At 40.6% G+C, this 18585-nt stretch overlaps 3 protein-coding genes across 7 annotated transcripts; 2 read left to right on the forward strand and 1 right to left on the reverse strand.

Moving 5' to 3' along the window:
• Positions 1-197: 197 nt before the first annotated feature.
• On the forward strand, positions 198-7181 carry LOC127001502 (tRNA (cytosine(38)-C(5))-methyltransferase-like). Of its 3 annotated transcripts, none has more exons than XM_050866090.1 (6): positions 202-448; positions 2556-2632; positions 4433-4616; positions 5031-5214; positions 5770-5877; positions 6556-7181. In XM_050866090.1, exons 1-6 carry the CDS (start codon positions 414-416, stop codon positions 7168-7170), a joined length of 1203 nt encoding a protein of 400 aa, XP_050722047.1. In that variant the 5' UTR covers positions 202-413; the 3' UTR covers positions 7171-7181. The 3 variants fall into 3 exon arrangements, with proteins under 3 accessions (XP_050722049.1, XP_050722047.1, XP_050722048.1); XM_050866091.1 differs by having other exon boundaries at positions 204-485; XM_050866092.1 differs by lacking the exons at positions 5770-5877; positions 6556-7181 and having other exon boundaries at positions 198-448; positions 5035-5182.
• Positions 7177-10772, reverse strand: LOC127001504 (uncharacterized). Its single transcript, XM_050866097.1, has 8 exons — positions 10630-10772; positions 10003-10119; positions 9273-9401; positions 8675-8809; positions 8309-8408; positions 7992-8116; positions 7643-7711; positions 7177-7444 (listed from the first exon to the last, which is right to left on the reverse strand). Exons 1-8 carry the CDS (start codon positions 10723-10725, stop codon positions 7400-7402), a joined length of 816 nt encoding a protein of 271 aa, XP_050722054.1. The 5' UTR covers positions 10726-10772; the 3' UTR covers positions 7177-7399.
• On the forward strand, positions 10674-17052 carry LOC127001503 (uncharacterized). 3 transcript variants are annotated; one of them, XM_050866094.1, is made up of 10 exons: positions 10674-10800; positions 12362-12428; positions 12565-12672; positions 13034-13118; positions 13214-13326; positions 14301-14435; positions 14742-14933; positions 15064-15162; positions 15913-15987; positions 16459-17052. In XM_050866094.1, exons 2-10 carry the CDS (start codon positions 12378-12380, stop codon positions 16504-16506), a joined length of 906 nt encoding a protein of 301 aa, XP_050722051.1. In that variant the 5' UTR covers positions 10674-10800; positions 12362-12377; the 3' UTR covers positions 16507-17052. The 3 variants fall into 3 exon arrangements, with proteins under 3 accessions (XP_050722051.1, XP_050722052.1, XP_050722050.1); XM_050866095.1 differs by lacking the exon at positions 10674-10800 and adding an exon at positions 11848-11868; XM_050866093.1 differs by lacking the exon at positions 10674-10800 and adding an exon at positions 11963-12102.
• Positions 17053-18585: the final 1533 nt, after the last annotated feature.

An 18585-nucleotide genomic window follows, 5' to 3' on the forward strand; every position in this document is an offset into this window, starting at 1 on the left:
ACCATTGCTCTGTTTTTAAATATTCCTTGCACATAAGAGAGAAATTCCGAGTCATCAGCAGGTAACTAGGCGGTCTAGTTCATCAGTAATTCAATGATTATCTTGTGTATCCACTGTCTAAGTCTCGATGTCGTAGTTAAAATTACCCTTGGCGGAGAAGTGAGAAAAAGTGAGCATCAGAACCACCTCGGGAACACCCTTGGCGGCGGGGGGGGGAGGGGGGTGTAGGTAACCATGGAGGTAGAATTTATGGAGTCGACACGGCCCGCTAATCCCTTTCATTGAGGTGAAGCCGACGAACTGTCAAACTTACAGCTAAAAGATATGGGTTGGTGAGCCTGGCCGAGCCCATTAAGAGGGAGCCTGACCTGACAACACCTGACATCTGCCCGTAAAAATGACAGCTCGGGTGGATGATGTCGACTCCACCAATTCTACCTCCATGCAGGTAACCCAGCACCCAGCACCAGCCACGCCTCCACCAGGTAACAGTGCTGGCGCCCTTTGTCTTTACCTGCAGGCACCTTGTACATACACCGAGGGCGGCCCCACGTGTCAAATGCCGAGATTTTCGTGCCCCCCAGGCTGGCGTGCCCCGTGCCCCGGCCCCGGACACTGGTGACAGCTGACGTGCCAGGCACCCCGGGGCACCGCCGTGTACCCAGCGGCACACCCAGGCTGGTTTTAGGGTTAGGACGGCGACAGTTTTTTTTTTTTATCTTGTAGTGGGTGAATGAATTAAATGGTCAGTACTGAAGAGAGTGTAGCCACCTCTTGTAAGTTCATACTTATAATATGGATTCTTTTTAGGTCCCTGAATGCAAGGCAGTAGGAAATGACTTCCAGAAAATAGAAAGGGGATCGAGGGACTCAAAGCCCCCATTGAGGGGTCAAGGGGGGCGCAGTGCTCCTATTAAGTAGGTTAGGTTAGTTTAAATTTATTTGCCATGCTGTGTGGGCCAGCGGGCATATGCAGCGCGAGATGGGACAGGGCGGCAGCGTGGGTGGGTCCACTATGGGTAGGGGCGGGCAGTGGTGGGCACCCCTAACCAAAGCTAATGCTAACCACTAACCACTACATTTTTTTATATGTATTTAGCTTCAGTTTAGTATTTTGCCTCTAAAACCCTAAAAAAAAAAACCTAGTGTCCTGAAATTTCAGTATGTTGTAGCTTAGACATAGAACTTTCCAGAATGATATAGCATGCCAAAATCAGATGATGATGAAAGTGTACACAAATAAACACCCACAGCTGCTGCCGGCTCCTTAACAGGGTCAGCATCCTCAGCCAGAACAAAAACGTCCTCACTCAGGTCACCTTCCATGATGTCGATAACGATAAACAAGGCAACAATAATGAACGCAACTACACAGTGACATGGCAGCTGAACTGAACAAAGAGCCCAACAAGCAACAACAAGAAGAGAGAGAAGCCTTCATTTTATCTTAAATCCGTATATTTTACCCAAGATTTCCCGCAAATTTACGCATTTTTTTTTTTTCCATAACTGACACTTATTTTTAGTATTTTAAGTTTATTTCTTGTCAGGTGGAAAATATTCTTGTTACTAAATCCTGAGTTCAAATAGACTAGTTGGAAATGGAAGATGCAAAATACCAAAAAGTTTCCTTAATAACCGTCCAATTACCCTGCTTTAAGGCGTAATTTCCCCAAAAGTGGAAGCCCTGGAATTATAGCGCTATGTGGCTCAACTGGTGCTGTGTCTGCCCACAGTGGATAAGAACAAACCTGTATATGAATTTTTTAGTGAACTTAAAGTTAGCAGAGGAGGAACTACATTTAGCGGAAGTTAATTGGTCCGCTAACTGTTTCCAAAGTTAACGAAAATGCAAATCAGCTAATGAAACACTTAGCTTCACTAATTATCTAGCTGTTAGTGGATTAGCGAAAGCGTGCCCATCCCTGGGGGCGGGGCAGTGGGGGGTGCACCTCAGGCTTTGAAAAGTCAATCATTTAGTGTTTTCTGGAAAAAATACTATCCATAATAAATAGCATCATATTTTGTCTAGAAATAAGCAGTCAGCGTCAAAATTTATTGACTTCCCTCTCTTCAATAATCCTCAATTAAATTGATTCTAAACTCATATCCATTCTCATGGGGGCTTCATCCCCCATATCCTTCTTATTAGTGGAGTAGTACATGCCCTCCCTTCCCCAGACTGTGAGATTAACCCCATGTATGTACTGTACCATAGTGATTTATTTGTCCTGTACTATGATACAGTGGACCTATAGACTCAGGTGTCAGGATGGGTCCAGACCTACATAAGATAATCATGTGGTGAATCAGGATGGCATGGAGAAAGTAATGAAAGTATTTATGAAAGGTTTGTTGGAATGGCTATGACAGGGAAGGGAGTGGATTGTGGAGTGTTTGACTGGGGGAGACGTGGTGCTCTGAGATGGTTTGGACTTGTGATGAGAATGAATGAATGTTAGCCTTTTTTAATTTTTGGTGACTAAGATCAGTTGTATTAAGAGATCTATAGAGTTACGACAGAAAGTGTCTGATTTCCTACTTTACTGTTACAGATCAGGTAATCTTCAAGAGATGCTGAAAATCCTGGAACTGTACAGTGGGATAGGAGGCATGCAGGCAGCAGCCCAAGGTCAGTATCTGTCCATGAAACTTCCATCAGACTTTGGAAAATTGGTTATCATTGTAATTAGGTCCATCTTTGTGATTTTCCACAGTAAGCCAATCATGCCAAGTAAAGTAGTCCCATCTCATCAAATATATATACCTAGTAACTGATCCCTACCGTCGGACGCCGCCGTCGCCGTCGCCGGAGTGAAGGGGTTAACCCCCACTAACTCAACCCCTACTCACTAAGTCAGTGGTTCCCAACCTTTTTTTGAGGCAACCCCAATCATGCACCTCTAGACATGACTGCAACCCCACTAGTTTAGTTATTTATGTGTTATTGTAACATAAAAACACCATGTTTGATATTTTGAGGTCTTGGCGACCCCCAGAAAAGCACTTGGTGACCCTACTTGGGGTTGCGACCCCACGGTTGGGAAAGGGGGATCTAGAGTTTGGGTTGATAGGTGGTCTTCAGTACAGCATGTGGGTAGTCTTAGGCTACTCGGAAATGACTGAAAATTGTCTGATTTTAGTGGTGGGCAGGACACGAACCTGGGTCCTCCAGGATGCCATACCCGCATGCTGACCATTGAGATTTGAATGTGCTCTATTGAATAAAGAAGTTAAGAGTTGGGAGTGCATCAGCTTACTTAGAGCCCCCACTTAACATCACCACAGCCCTTAACAAACACTGCCCTCCTATGCAGCCGGATGCACAGCAGCCTCCCTCAGCAACTCACTCACTCCTCTTGTATTGTGCCAGCTCATCATCATTAAACCCAGTAAAGTTATCAGGGGTGGCAGGGCTGATCAGAGCAACAGGGGCAACATCACACACCTGTGTTCAGTTGACCCATGGGTGAAGGGCTGAGCCAAACAAATTGGTGTCCCACACAACAGCTCCCTCACAATATTCCCTGAGGTCCTGAGGTGACCCTTTGCAGGAAACAGCATTCATAGTTGAACGAAACATTCATAGAAGGGAAGAAGATGGAGAAGAGATGACACTTGCACTTATAACTAAGAAGTCTGTTTTGTTTACATTTACTGCCTCGCCAGACTCAGCAGGGCATTCGTCATCATCTTAGCAAGACTTGTTACTTCCATTGCTTAACATCGCACAACATTGCTTAGTCAACGGGTCAACTGTACTCAAGGAGCAGCAGGTGCCCACACATCCCACGCAGCTCCCCGCACAACCTCTCTTTGAGCCTTTGTGACACAACATGCCCACTCATTCCTCCTAGCCAATGGGAATAGTTTCATTAGTTCTGAGGTTTTGATCATTAGTTAGGAAACTCAGAACTGTCATATTGCTAAACTAGAAAAACGGTAGTCAGATGGTCCCACTGAACATGAATCGTGGGATATATATATAGTCGGAATGACTTTGTCAAATTGGTGACTAATCTGTGAAACTGAATCAAACCAAGGTCTATATATAACCTGTATAGTCCATGAAAGCCAACTCCGGCTATACAAGCACGCTGCACACTACCCAGAAGTCAAGCCTGCTCACCAGGTTGCTCCTGTAAGAGACCATGCTGAATGAAGGAGACTAAGGAAATACCTTCAAAGTTTGTAGCTATAGCAAGTCGATAGACACTTCCACAACATATTTAGGATGGGGAGGGGGCCTGCATGGAGATTTGCTTGAAAGAACTCCCGGGGTTGATGTTATAGTGTGGGTGAGGTGACACCCCCCCCCACAGCAAATGCCACTTATTGATTGATTGATTGTGCTATAATCCCCACAACCATTATGTTTGACATATTTTAATCCTTGTTTTGAGTGCTATTTCCTATAACTATTTTGATTCAGAGAGTGGGCTGCCCTTCCAAGTAGTGGCGTCCTATGAGATCAATCCCTCAGCCATGGATGTGTACTGCAAGAACTTCCCTGGCAGTAGCAAGCCACATAACATCCTGGGACTTTCCTTGGAAGAGCTGACCAGACTTCATCCAGACATCATCATGATGAGCCCACCCTGCCAGCCATTCACAAGGTTGTTGCCTTTACTTCAAGCCTGAATTTATGTTTAATTCATTTGTTGTTTAGTCCTCTGATCTTTTTGCATATATAACATTTTATATTGGCAGTTACATTGTATTGCTGCATGTAATAATGTGTTAAAATTAAGGAAATGTAGTGTAAAGTGAATTTAAGCATTTTCATTTCTCAAACATATTGAAAATGCAAATGATATTGAAATGCATAAACAAGAACTGGAGCCTCCTTTGCTGTGTCCACACCCTTAGTGGCAGCTGCTAGAATGATGAAGGCACCAGCTGAAGAACTGTCTTTGGAGAGTAGGGAGTCACACAGAGGTACAGATAGATTTGTAGTGTGTTTGTTTTCTTAAGTAAGAGCAGCAGGCATTCCCTAAAATGTGAGACACTCTAGCCCTCTCCTGTGCCAGGCAGGGTTTGAAGCGAGATGCGGAGGATGCACGGTCCTCGTCATTCCTGCACCTGGTGGACCTTCTGCGAAGAGTCCCGCAGCCCCCCAGAATGATCCTGCTGGAGAATGTGGCAGGCTATGAGACCTCCCAGACCAGAGAGCAGCTGGTGGACATGCTCCTCCATAGGGGTTATGCTTGGCAGGTATGGAAGTCTGCAAGACTGTGATTAGCTTTCTTAAATGTGTGCTCTGAAAGTAAATACAAAAGTAAAAGTTTATCTCAGGCAAGGCAACCTTCTGTCTGTTGATCATGAAGTATTTTTATTCATTATTTTTATTATTATTTTTTATTATTATTATTTATTTATTTATTTATTTTTTTTTTATTTATTTTTTTTTTTTATTTATTTATTTATTTATTTATTTATTTATTTATTTTTTTGTCTCATCTGCTCTTATAGGGAGATGTTTTTGCCTCAGCAAGTAAGCTGAATCTTTCATTGTAATTCACCATAATGTGTCAGCGTGGTGGAATGTGTGAATCAGAGAAGTGCACAATCCACAGGTGATCCGGCCCAATAATCAGTGTTTGACTCAGGCTATAATAGGCTGTGTGTGCAATGATTCTCAGTGAGCATGACACTGTACTCACACACATGCACTTATAGGAGTGTGCACAACAGTTGGGTCATTATGACTCAACTCTGCAGGAAATAGTATATGAATAATGATATTAACAAAGATTGCTTTCATTACAGGAATTCCTGTTATCCCCTACCCAGTTTGGAGTCCCCAACTCTCGCTTGAGGTACTACATGTTGGCAAAGCTGTCTGAGGAGCCATTCACTTTTACCACGAGCCCGGAGGTGAGTTGATGCAGTTATCTTTTCTTTGATGCTAATAAGTGTGATGGAGATAATTTAGTAGTGACAAAGAATAACCTTGTGAGATTTAGTACAGGTCTCCCTCGATTCATGACTGGGTTATATTTCTGAAGACCTGATCATAAATTGAAATATCGTAAACTGAGTCCTAGATAAAATGGGTTCAATGGAGAGTCATTCTCGGGTCTGCCTAAATTCACAAAAACAATGATTTACAATGACTTAAAATAACTGAAAATAATTTGTAATGACATAAAGTAACATGTAATGGCTTAGAATAACTTAAAATTAAGTTTAGGGTATCTTGAAACACATGATAGCCAGCAACTTATGGTATAAATCAACAAAGAATAACCTCACTTTGTTGTACAGAAAGTTTCATTAGGACGGAAGCATATATAAATTTTCTGAGTCAAGACCTATAGTAACTGTTTGGGGTTAGGTTAGGTTAAGTTTAGGGTATCCTCAAATATATGATAGCCAGCACTTTATGGTATAAATCAACAAAGAATGACCTCACTCTGTTGTATAGAAAGTCTCATTAGTAAGGTTAGGCCTCTGCCTCAGTGGTGTAGACTTTAAAGAGGATTTATTTTATATATCTTGCTTATTACTCTGTGATTTCATTCCAGTTTTAATTTCGGTCTAATTTCTTTTCAGGTGCTGACTGAGTTTCCATACTGCCTTTGTGTACAAAGTCAAGCATTCCTTGAGTCACTCGGTGAACCCTGCTGTCGGTGCTCTAGACCTGTTAAGCCGTCACTTCAATTGCTTCACCATAAGTTTCATTCTTACCATCATGGAAGTTCTCCAACAAACAACTTATCATCTGAACTTCCATCGCTCTCCAGTTATCTCGATACTGAGATTGACCTTGATGGTTTCTTGTTGTCAGATAAAGTTTTAAAAAGGTATTATATGTTATTAGACATTGTTACTTGTAAGTCTCAAAGGTCTTGTTGTTTTACTAAGGGTTATGCACATTATGTTGAGGGAACAGGATCTGTTGTGCAGCACAATACTCAGGCTGACATGTCAGAGATCTACTCAAAAGTACAGACATTAAGTGAAGACGACCCACTGAGAATAGAGTTGTTGCATCAGCTTCAGTTGAGGTATTTCACTCCTGAAGAGGTGACTAGACTAATGTGCTTCCCACCCTGGTTCACCTTCCCTCCCACAACAACAAAGAAACAGAGGTACAAACTGCTAGGGAACAGCATAAATGTCTTAGTTGTTGCTTCTCTTCTAATAGCCTTAGTTGAAAATAAATAAGATATCTACAAGTTTATTGTTTATTTTTGTCATCTGCCTCCAGAAAATTCTATGTCAAAGCCAATTATGTTTACATACAGAATTTGCCAGTTCATATAGCACACAGTATGTTAACAGAAACCATCATTTGTAGACTTTGTAGACTGGTTTCTTCATGGTTATTCAATCTATTTGTGCAAGTGTATCATGCTGATAAGCACATCAATATCAAGTTTTCCTTGCTAAATTTTTAAATCTGAACAGAGCTGATTTTCTTCACTACTTCTTGGAATACCTGAGAACAAAAAAGGTTGTAAGAAAAATGCATCTTTTTAGCAACAGATTAAGGTATGGAACGTATTTTCATTACTTAAGACAAAGAAGTTTCATATGCACCAAGTTATTATTCTTTAAGCTTTATTTGACCACAGTATTTTCCTCATTGAGCATAAAGTATCAGAACAAGGTACTTTATGACAAGAGAACAACTTACCCAGGCAGGCATGGGCAGATGAGAGGTCACAGCAGAGTCCACCAGAAGTTGTAGTTTTTGTTGGTCCTCCTAAACATTAATGATCAGTGCCACATATTAAGCATGAAAGAAATATCATACCAGCCATGAAGTCCTAATATTTCATTCAATCCTGAATTTTTGTGTCTGAGCTGGAGTGGTACGACACTAGTCATGCATTTTCCTCCTGCACCACAAGTAAATGTTTGTCCTAGTTTACCGGATCTTATTCTTGTACAACAAGCTGCTTCTTAGGTAAAATTGAGCAATGATTTTCAGAGGCTCATCAAGATTTTTCTTCAAATTTATACAAAAAGGACAAGTGACTCACCAGGTAGTGGGTGTTGCACATGCCTTTCAAAATTGTTTGGGCGAGGGGACCCACCCCCTTGAAGGGCATGCTGTGGCCCACTTTGCCATACTCATATTCCACCTCTTGTAAGCTTGGCTTGAATACTGCAACATTGTATTGACATTTTCATGATGGGGACTTCACACAAGAGGAAATTTAATCATGACTCGTATAGACAATAATAACTGTAAAACATATTTACAATCTCAAATTTATTCAAGGATAAATTTTAGTGAAATATTAATTCAGTCAACATGTCAAGCATGCTAAGCACTAAGGAAGAGCTGACAAATTACCTCGAAGCTGCAGCTCACTGGCGTGTGGTGCATGCCGGGCCCCCTTCCTCTGCCCTCCACTGAACTTCCTCTTACAGTCTTCACTGGTGCTCAGTGCATCCTGCAGTAGAGAAGTAATGAAATTTGTATGCTTATCTTGGTGCATATACGTTGTAATCTAAGATTCTTTTTTTTTTGTAAGGGTTTCCATGTTGATGAAAATTAAGTCAGAAGGATCAACATTCACATTTTCTCCTCAGATACACAATAAATAAATTTATTTATTTCCATATTCATATCATATGCATACCATGTTACAACACCAACATGACTTCAAACTCAGTGATGTCAACACGTGTGAGAGAATCTGGAGACTAGGCAACAAACCTTGATGCCGCCAGTGTTGAGGAGAAGGTCCTGGGCAAAGCCAGAGAAAAGTGCTGCCGGGCCGCCCTCCAAGTAGGAGTACCCAGCAATCTTGTTCAAGAATCTGCTGCTCTTGTCAAAATATAAATTTGTTTTCTGAGGACAAAACCAATAGTAAAAAGCATATTAGTTGAAACATTTGAGAAAAGTGATGGCAAGAACTGATAAAAAAATAAAAGTGTATGTTTTCAGCTTTTTATGTCAGTGTTATTTTCATTTCATTTTGATTATGGTTTCCAAATCCCATAGTTGAGTGGGATATTTTTTTTAAGAATAGTTGGGCATAAATTTCTTGTAAGTCACAACACTACAGTCAAACCATTTCAAATAGCCCATCTGGATGTTTGATTCTGCAGGTCCTTTCCTCCCCTCTGCTCTGCCACACAGTCCCAACACCTATTTTTTCCTCTCTTATTTAGATATAGGTAACATATGAGAGGAAGAGATAGGTGTTGGAACTGTGTGGCAGAGCAGAGGGGAGGAAAGGACCCACGGAATCAAATGCTCAAACGGACTATTTGAAATGGTTTGACTTTAGCAAGATGCCCAAACAACATACCTTATTGAAACGCAAACTCTTCTCATAGCTCCGAGTGACACAGCGATTGAATGCCTTCCTGGTGCTGGATGCTGTCTCGTAACAGCTAGCAATTGAAGCAGGAAGCCAGTCCCTCACACACCTCTTTGTCTTGTAAGTATGATGCATAAAAAGATTTTGTGAGTGTTCATGCAGCAACAGTTTATATAGTCATACAGTCTGCTTTCCTTTATTGTGAACATGTGGAGATTGGTTTGTTAATTTATCACAGCAGTTTCTTTAAGTAGTGCTGTAGTGGTTAATCCTCAAGGACTGAAACTCAACCTCAATGTGTATACTGATGTAGCATATGCAAAAAATACATATACTGTGGCACTGATGAAGTAAAGGTGTAGGCCAGCACATCTAAGAGGATTGTGTAGCGAGTACTCATCATGACTCAGGTGTAATGTTTAACCCCTTGACTGTGGATTTCCTACAAGAAGACATCACCAAGCTACAGGAATGGAACAAAAAGTGGCTGCTACAATTCAGTGGAGAAAAATGTAAAGTCATGCACCTTGGGAGGGGATATCCAGCATACCAATACTGCATAGGAAACACTCTACTATCCACCACAGAGGCAGAGAAAGACCTGGGAGTATATGTTACCAGGCTGCCAGTGAAAGCTAACTCTGTGCCAATCGCAGCAGACAGGTTAATCATGAGTAAGTTGGTATGAAGATTTTTGTGTAGTTTCCTTGTTCGGTACCTTTTGCCAGGAGTCGGCAGCATTGAAGCAGGCGGAGCAGTTCCTCTCTACATCCTCCTCTACAACCCACTGACAGATCTCTAGACCTGTCCTGGGCCAACTCACTTTCCTTCCCGCCTGAAAATTAAAGACAACTACGTATTTCTTTTATGAATATCGACTAAGAAATCAGTATCGTCGTGACTTTTTCATCGTAAACTCTGCATTGAAGAAAAATACTAAAGGAGACGTGGCCGGTCAATAACTGAGTCCCTGACCTAGTTACCATTCATTCATGTTCATCTTAAATCACTACATGCTCTAGAAATATATGTATCAAGTAGATGAACTGGTTAGAAGCAGTATTAAGAATCTATTTATATACCTACTCATATTTTCATCCACTTATCCAGTCACTCATCATTCGTTTCAGTGTTAGACATACAATGCATTTCATAGACAGCTGTTTAGTACTTACGCTAGTTAATCATGTATTCATCAATTTATTTACTTACTCATATTTTGGGCCATTAACCCATTCCTTTGCCATTATATTCCTCATCCACCTCAAAGCCATTAACACATAAATTAGTGAAAACCCTTTATTTACTTACTTATCTGTTCTTATATGTGTGTATAATGACAAACCTTAATGCTTTCTCCTGCCAGCTGTGTACCCAAGGCAGAGGTGGCCAGCAAGCCCACCACCACCACCACAGCCAGGATAGGTTGGGCTTCCCGCATGGCTGTCCCTCTTGCTGGCTCCTTCCCAAGTGCTGCAGAGGCCCCGTTGAGCTCAGGTGTGATGCAGTCTTACAGGTGGGTGACAGATGGTGCCTTTAGTAATGGATCATTCATTCATTTAAAGGGCAGCCACTTGTATGTACCCGCTCTATTCCCTCTCTTCCCCATGTATTCCATATGCCTCCTCTTATCTGTGATTTTTCATAGGAGTATCATGTGAAGTACTGCTGTTTCTTTATCGTTGTTTATTTTCTTCTCACAATTTTGCATCAACACCTTTAAAACCAGATTAGACAACTTTGAGAGAGATACTGTACACAGAGAAGAGGCACCCTTATGAGTAGTTAGCTCCCTACCTCTTTACTATCACTTAGGTAAACATACTAAACAATATATGTCTCCTTAGTCCCTTGCCTCTTCCCTCTAAGCTTCAGTAAGTTTCAAGTTATGGCCTTAGCAGTGTATCTTCAGAAACATTCACCTTTTTGTTGTCTGCCCTTCACACTGCTATTCTTCCAGTCTTTTGTCTATAACACACCTCTCTGACAGCCACTTCCAATGCTCATCTATCACTTGTCCATAGTTAAACTCAGCCAGATGTTTCTAATAGGTAGGGTGAGATATTTTAATGCTGCCTGAGTGAACATGTATTTATATTTTGTAATCCAAACCTGTGTGTATGTGTGTGTGTGTGTGTATGTGTTATTCTGGTGACCTAGTTTGCATGTCACCCAAAGCAGGTAGGGTCGTAAATCATTTAGCAGATAATGAATAGGAGGCCACTACAGTAGGGTTCCCTAATATGCTCCCCATTTAAGATCAGTTAAGATTACTATTGCAAAAGGCTTTCAAAGGAATACCTAAAGGATGGAGGTTCTGATTATCAAGGTGTTACATGTTCAAGCACTGATAGGATAATGTCTTCTTGTAGAAGAGTTTGAGTATTTGTCAGTTATTAACTCATGAATGGAAACCCACTGATATTTCTTTTCACTTCACCTCATCTGTGAACCTATGATAGCAAAGGTCAGCACAAGTGTCCAGTAAATGCCTCTTTTTTGTCCCTCCTCCATCTCCTACTCCTCCCAACCCTTCTCCTTTTCATTCCATCTGCTGTGTGAGTGTCTGCACCTGCACAAGAAGGTATACTCATAAAAGGAGGGAGAGAAAAAAAAAAAGGAAAGAGAAGAAGGGGATAAGAGTGTAAAAGTGAGGCATGTAACAGGGAAGGAGGGCCGGGGGGGGAGGGTGTGCACTAGTGAGTGGGTGGCTGCACCACTTCTTCTGGGAGCGTCACGGCAGCCACCCACCCTCCTGCTGTGTTCCTCTTCAGTCCGGCTCTCCCTCGTCACCAGGCGTCACCCGTCTCTGGGAGTGGTCTGCTATAGAAATTTTCTCCACACAACAAAAATTAATTAATCTTGTGACTGTACAGTTCATGTAGAAATGTATATATTTAAATGTGTGAGCAAATAGATTTCAAAAGGTCCTAAAATTACATTGAAAGTGTTTTTTCATTGGGATAAATGTTATTGCTGTGTGATCTTCTAAGAGAAAGAAAAATATACATATTAGATAAGGGAAGCAGCATCGTACACAAGAGCTCAAAGATTAACCAGTTTTTCATCGTTTGCAGAGAATCATAAGGAAAGATGAGGCGTGAAGCTGTGTTAATACTTGGAGCCACTTTCATCTTTTGTCAAGTAAGTTACGAGTTCATTCTTTATTTGGCTCCTGCTCTGCTTGTTTACAATATGCATATGTACACTTTACCTGATGTCCTATCCTATCCTTCTACATGGTAAATCAACTCATTCATGTGTGCTTGATGGCTCTTAGGTTATGGCAAATGTTCCACCGAAAGAAGATATGTGTGGGATGATCGTGGATGCTGAGGTGGAGCAGCAGTGCTTGAGGTGCTTCAAGGAGGCAGGACACATCAGTCAGGTGAGCTCTTGGACTTTGAAGAGAGAGCAGTGAGTAAAAGAGAAAGGAAAAGAATTTATAAACTTATGGAGGGTCTATTTGAGGTAACACTCCATTGCATTCCTCAATTACATTATTATTATTATTATTATTATTTTTTTTTTACAGCTAAGGAAGCAGCTCAAGGGCAACAAAAAAAAGTGTTGGAAAAAAAGCCCACTAATCACTGCTCCTACAAAAGATAAAGTGAAGAGTGGCCAAAAGAGAGGTCAATTTTGGGGGGAGTGAATGACAGTGATAAAGTTTTACCAAATCCATTAAGAGTACAATTTATGTTCGTCTCATTCATTATGTTTTTTTTTTTTTTTTTTTTTTTTACCAGAATCCTGAGGAAGTAAGAAACTGCACAGCAAACTACCTGCCTCCTGACCTTGCTGAGTGCAGTGTTCCTCATGTTGAAAAACCAGGTGAGTTCTTTTTCAATCCTGTAATGAAATGAAAGTAAGTTATATTCGATTACAATTTTGTCATGCCCCCAATGCTCTCTTATTTGTTTCTTCAGGTGCCCTTCGGATCCATCAGGGCGGCGGAGAATATCATAACAACCACACCAACGCTAACTACCTGCCTTCCTGCCTCAACAGAAGACTGAGGAAACTTGTTGACTATCAAAAGGTAACTGTTTTCTACTCTTAAAAAGAACTGCCATTACAACTATATCACTACACTAATAGATGCAAATATTTGTAGTACTCTCAATTACATTTAACCCGTCCGCTGCGATTGGCATGGATTTCGTCTTCACTGGTAGCCGGGTAACATATACTCACAGGTCTTTCTCTGGCTCTGTGGTGTATATAGGAGTGTTTCCCATGTGGTATTGGTATGCTGAATATCCCCTTCCAAGGTACATGACTTTACATGATTCTTCATTGAATTGTAGCAGCCACTTGTTGTTCCATTCCTGTAGCTTGGTGATGTCTTCTTGTCGGAAATCTGCAGTCAAGGGGTTAAAGTACTGTTATGCTTTTCATCTACTTTCTCTCCAAGTTCCACAGACAGAATTTTTCTCCATGCTTCTTCCTTTTCATACTGTTAATATTACACAACCAGCTTAACACATTTTTGACTCCTGTGTTTGCCTGTAGCACGAATTAGAATTATCATAGTTTATACTCTCCATACCCTAAATATGACAGTATCAGCCCAGCACACTTGACAGACATATTAGTACACATTTCTCCACACCATCTTAATCCTCATCTTACCTGCCTCATGAGGTTCACAGGTGTTCTTTAGAATGTTCATTTCCAACAATCTTATCCTTGACCTTTCCTGCTAATGCTACACAGGTGTCTCACTTTCCTATGCTAAGACTGGTATTAGAATCATTTCATGTGGATCCTTACTAGCCATGAAATGTTTTGGGTGATAACCCCCAATGCCTAAGACTAACTATGCCAATGACTGATTTTCCTCAGGTATGGTTCATCATCACCGTGCATAACTTTCTCTGTTGTGTATGAAAGGAGACATTGTCATTATATTTCCTTCCTCCATGGTCAGTTTATATACTGATGAAGGATGTAAAAGAGATAGATACCTTAGTTTAATCACACACTGTCTTTATGCTCTGTACTTCCATTCAGCGTGAGGAGAGGTTTGTCCGACAGGCGAGTGGGGGGGTGCAGTACATAGTGGAGTCAACACTGGTCAGCCACGGAGGCCCCACCATGCTCAGTATCCAGGCCATGGCCTCCATCCTGCAGCTCCCAGGGGTCAAGGTGAGGTACAGGTGGGAGACAAGAATGTTGGATGTGTAACAAAGGTGTACAGAGTATAGCGTGTGTATGTAGTGCGTGAACACGTGTATGTGAAGATTCATTGTAAGCTCCCGTGGGGAAGGTCTAGAGATTTTAGACAAAAGTGGGGAAGGTTAGACTGGGGAATATTGGATTTTCAACAGTTTCTGTACATTAACAAAGCAACAGTTAAGCTACATGGATAGTATAAATGAAAATTAATGAATTTTTGAGGCATAACAATATTTCCTCATTTGTTATTGTCAAAAGTTTGTGCCATCTCTCCAGAATCTTGTGGAGGCATCTGCATCTCACTGCCAGGAGAAGTATGGAGAAGAAAGGCAACAGCAATGGGAAAAAGACCTGTGGGAGGCAAAAGATGAACATGACTTTGTATGGGAGGACATGATGGAAGAGGAGGATGAGGAAGGGGATATGGAAGACATGTATGAGATGGATGAAGACATTGCATCTATGAAGGTAATTCTATGGCTTTTGGACCACAGACTGACATAATATTATAATATATACTACACTATAGTTGCTGTTGGGGAAGGTATATAGCTTTACTGTGTGAAAAATGCAAATCATATGAATTTACTTCTCTCAGGGGTCTACAAGGGCTGCAGCCGGTAATAACCTTCCCTTTGAGGGCACAAACAACCTTGCCAGAAGTGTCTTGCTGTATGAGTGCATCACCTCAGCGCTTGTGAGTGTACTAACGGCTGCTTTATCTGCAGGTGAAAGGTTGTAGGATATATCAGAGAGAACAAGAAAAGTCTGCTTTGGGCTGCCATTAAAAATATAGATGAGTTGATTCTTGAAAAATTAACAAAGCTTCAACTTTCCCTGTTCTGACACTCCTCAGCATTCTCAATCTCTTTGTCTACCAGACTCTTTCCAGTTCTCATTCACTCTATTAATATATTTCACTGGTGGTCTCCCCCTGACACCTTCCCTTAATTCTACCCTCATATACTCTCTTCAGAAAGTCATCCTAATTCTCACCAAATGTCCAGATCATCCCAGAGAACCAAGCTTTACCCATTTAACCACTCCACAATTCACTTCCTTCTCTGTTACATCCATATCAAAGCTCTCATATATAACTTTCATGTCCATGGCTGTACAGTTGGGAGGATAGTGCTGCTTCTTATGCCCTTCTTTACTTCCATACTCACACCTCTTCCCTTCATAACTTTCTTCAATCACTACCTGTTATCTGTTTGCACTTCAATGTTCTCTCCCTCACCTCTCCTTCCATCCTTTTGTACTCACTCAGAACTGTCCCCAAGCACATATACTCAATCATTTCCTCCATTATCTCTGTTTTAATGCATGGTTTAGCAAGATCAACAGCCCTTTCAAGAACCATAACCTTACTCCTGTCAACATTTCATTTCAAATTTCCTATACTGCATACTCTTAATATATTAATCCTGTTCTGCATTGTCTACAGTTTGGCAGTGGGGCAGGAACACAGCTGCTGGAGGTAGTGATGCAAGCTGACTTCTACAATCCTGTCCCTGAGTGGGTTAGTTGTGGAAGGCCTAGTGGTCTAATGCCATTTTTTCTTACTTTTTCTGTACAACAGCTTGAAATAAGAGTTGGTTTCCTGTGGTTATTCCAATACAGTATAGTTTGTATACCTTTTTTTATTTTTTTCTGTGCAGTAACTGGGAAGAAGAGATGCATTCTTTAGGTTACAACAGCACAGTACAGTTTGAATACCTTTCTACTTGGAGGAAAAGTTGGAATCTTTTGGTAATATCAATGCAATACACAGAAAGTATACTGTAAACTTTCATGTATGATAAGGAAGTCATGCAGTAGGGAATCCCTGATGTGGTATGAAACGGGAATGTTATCAGACAGTTGAAAGTTGAAGAGTTTCCTTTGTTTGCCCAGTAGGGGCCGAGATAAATCTACTACAATTTTTGTTGACTTGGTTGTTGTAATATGCCAGAACAGCATTTTTTCTACAAATTGTTGTTTTTCTATACAGTGGGTGAAGCCGTTGCTGATGACTGCCAAGAGTAGGACTGCCCAGTGAAACCAAGAACTGTTCAAGAGAAAAAATAACAAGAGATGAAAGAAAAGAATCGATTGTATCCAGAACAAATATTTTGAAGAGTACTATCAGAAATAGAAACCATAACGCTTAGACATGCATGGGTAATTAGAAAATATTAGTAGATGTGTTATACTTTTTTTTCATTGATAACTATGATGACCAATGTACAGCCATACAGAATAATTATTTATAGATAATAATTCATGTACAAGAGCATGTATAATTGGCATGGAGATTCCTTATAAAATTATGTTGAATAGCTGTTGTGCTATGTTACTTAGTAAATCTTTCTTGATGTGTCATTTTGAATTTATCGAGTTCTGTTCTTTACTAACACCTGGAGGGATTTTTGATTGATTACTTGCACGTCTTAACCACTCTTGTGTTGTGTAGGTTTACGTGAGTCAGGCCACCACTGAGTGAAATTATAAGGAAAAATGGAAATAAAGGTCCGTCAAGTGTTTACCCCAAAGTGAAACTCTCCAATAAATATATTAATAGCAAAGCCAATAATCTGCTCCTTGATCTGTTTGTCTTATTATATGAAATAAGCTATGAGTGGCATGTCAGCAGTGTGGATGGAATGAGCAATTGGAAAATTTATTCAATGTGAATAGAGTTAGTTTCATTATCAGTGAAATAATTTATAAATGAAACTGCGTTAAACCTCATTCACACTCATATTGAATAGCAAGCTCAATTAACTCAGCACCTCTGTGCATGGTGAAGTGGTTAGCACGCCTGTTATTTTTACAACCCACGCGGGCCTGGGTTCGCATCCCGGTGCCGGCCAGCCAGTCAGCACGCAGGCCACCCAGCTGTTCCGGAAAATATATATATATATTTTTTTTAAGGTGCTGCCTATATATCGCCTGTATATATAGACTTTCTTGAAGGGTCTCTTGGATGGCCCCGGCTTGTTAGTGGCACAGGTGTTCCCTCCAGTAAAACCTAGCCCACTTCAATTAATTATCTCGATCTGGAAGGCAATATCTACTCCCTTCTGCTTGATGACAGCTGTCCTCTTTCTATGATGGGCTATAATCTCTCTCTCTCTCTCTCTCTCTCTACATATATATATATATATATATATATATATATATATATATATATATATATATATATATATATATATATAATACATTGATTGATTGACTGATTTTATTTAGTAGGGTCGTGTGGTCACGACCCGGACAAGGTCTCGACCCGGACAGTCTTGATTAACCAATGAACGATCGAGCCTAGGATGACGTCAGAGCTATGACGTATGAGGGAGGGCGGTCCTAACTAGACGCCATTTGCAAACCTCCCCGCCGACGCTCCGCTTGTAAGCATGGTAAGAATTTCGATTTTAAGAGGTCGCGGTCTTAATTTTCGGCATCAGGATATATTGTGCCATGACCACGAATAAGGCGTGATCAACTTGTGATAAGTTTTGTTATGTAATATAGCCATATTGGCATAAAATCAGTGATAATACGGAGTGCCTAAACAACAATGGACTCGTTTGGGGTGCCCGCTAGACAAAATTATGCCGTGTTCTCGACTCGGACAATTTTTGACAATTCATGCAAATTAAGTGTACTGGAAAAACCAATTAAAAAGTGAATGATTGCATAGTTCTTACAACTATAATGTACCATATGTGAGATAAAGCCATGGAAAAGGCTGGAAATGGGTGTTTGCCACGGCTAAATATCGAGTGATTTTCGAAGTGTTTTATTGATGGAAGTGAATTATTTTAGCATTAATATGTGCCCCATTAGTGTTTACTTCTCCAAATTGAAATATTTAACCTAGGCCAATTGTTTATATTTTTTACGAATTTTTAAAAAAATGATGTGCGTGGTCTCGACTCGGACAGTGTGCACGTGATGTCCGAGTCGAGAACACGGAGGTATAAGAAGGATTTTTTTTTTTTTTTTAAATGACTCTGTCAATCACGATCATTTTAACCTAAAACCAATATTAATACTATATATTCAAATACGAATGAAAAAAGGAGTAGGTTTAAGGACTGCAGTTACCTTTTTTTATCATATATTTTTTTATTACATT

Source organism: Eriocheir sinensis, chromosome 21, assembly GCF_024679095.1.
Source record: "Eriocheir sinensis breed Jianghai 21 chromosome 21, ASM2467909v1, whole genome shotgun sequence".
NCBI classification, from domain to species: Eukaryota; Metazoa; Arthropoda; class Malacostraca; order Decapoda; family Varunidae; genus Eriocheir; species Eriocheir sinensis.

Coding starts and splice junctions, on each gene's coding strand:
- LOC127001503 (XM_050866094.1), top strand. CDS start 12,378: ATGAGGCGTGAAGCTGTGTTAATACTTGGAGCCACTTTCATCTTTTGT. Junction 13,119..13,213: donor TCCTCATGTTGAAAAACCAG/GTGAGTTCTTTT, acceptor TTGTTTCTTCAG/GTGCCCTTCGGATCCATCAG. Junction 14,436..14,741: donor TGCAGCTCCCAGGGGTCAAG/GTGAGGTACAGG, acceptor CCATCTCTCCAG/AATCTTGTGGAGGCATCTGC.
- LOC127001504 (XM_050866097.1), bottom strand. CDS start 10,725: ATGCGGGAAGCCCAACCTATCCTGGCTGTGGTGGTGGTGGTGGGCTTG. Junction 8,810..9,272: donor AGAGTTTGCGTTTCAATAAG/GTATGTTGTTTG, acceptor TTTTGTCCTCAG/AAAACAAATTTATATTTTGA. Junction 7,445..7,642: donor ATCTGCCCATGCCTGCCTGG/GTAAGTTGTTCT, acceptor TTTTGTTCTCAG/GTATTCCAAGAAGTAGTGAA.
- LOC127001502 (XM_050866090.1), top strand. CDS start 414: ATGATGTCGACTCCACCAATTCTACCTCCATGCAG. Junction 2,633..4,432: donor CATGCAGGCAGCAGCCCAAG/GTCAGTATCTGT, acceptor ATTTTGATTCAG/AGAGTGGGCTGCCCTTCCAA. Junction 4,617..5,030: donor CCCTGCCAGCCATTCACAAG/GTTGTTGCCTTT, acceptor CTCCTGTGCCAG/GCAGGGTTTGAAGCGAGATG.